Here is a 459-nt window from a genome sequence, read left to right on the forward strand (position 1 = left end):
TCGTAAAAGTGGAGAGGAGAAACTTCTCTTGTAGAGAATGTCGTCGATGAAGAGGAAATGGGCTGACCTCCTTCTTAGCTTGTAAGCCTCATTTTTGTCGGTGGGTAGCACCTGGTCTTTCAGGTATGCTATAATTGGTTGCATCCAGGTGGGAATTCCACCGACCCACATGACATTAGGGGCCCCGGTTGAAGGCCGTAGGAGGTGCTCGATAGGTACTACAGTGAGTAGTTCTGAGTCCTTGCTACTAGCCAGCTTCGAGAGTGCGTCCGCATGAGCATTTTCGATGCGGGGAATTTGGATTAACTCGAACTTTTCAAAGGATGGGATGAGGCCCATCACCATTTTCAGATAGGAGGTCATTGTTCTATCTTTGGCTGAGAAATTACCATTAACTTGGTTAACAACCAGCTGGGAGTCACTATTGACGAGTAGCTTCTTTACTTGCATTTCCTTGGC

General features: G+C 47.1%; 1 protein-coding gene across 1 annotated transcript in view; it reads left to right on the plus strand.

The window, feature by feature from the left end:
- LOC111378026 overlaps positions 1-277 on the plus strand; it is a 4418-nt gene extending 4141 nt beyond the window's left edge. Inside the window, exon 4 of the mRNA XM_023001193.1 lies at positions 149-277. Within this exon, the coding sequence (XP_022856961.1) occupies positions 149-277 (129 nt within the window). The remainder of the gene's footprint in view (positions 1-148) is intronic.
- Positions 278-459: the final 182 nt, after the last annotated feature.

This window comes from Olea europaea, chromosome 3, assembly GCF_002742605.1.
Source record: "Olea europaea var. sylvestris chromosome 3, O_europaea_v1, whole genome shotgun sequence".
NCBI classification, from domain to species: domain Eukaryota; kingdom Viridiplantae; phylum Streptophyta; class Magnoliopsida; order Lamiales; family Oleaceae; genus Olea; species Olea europaea.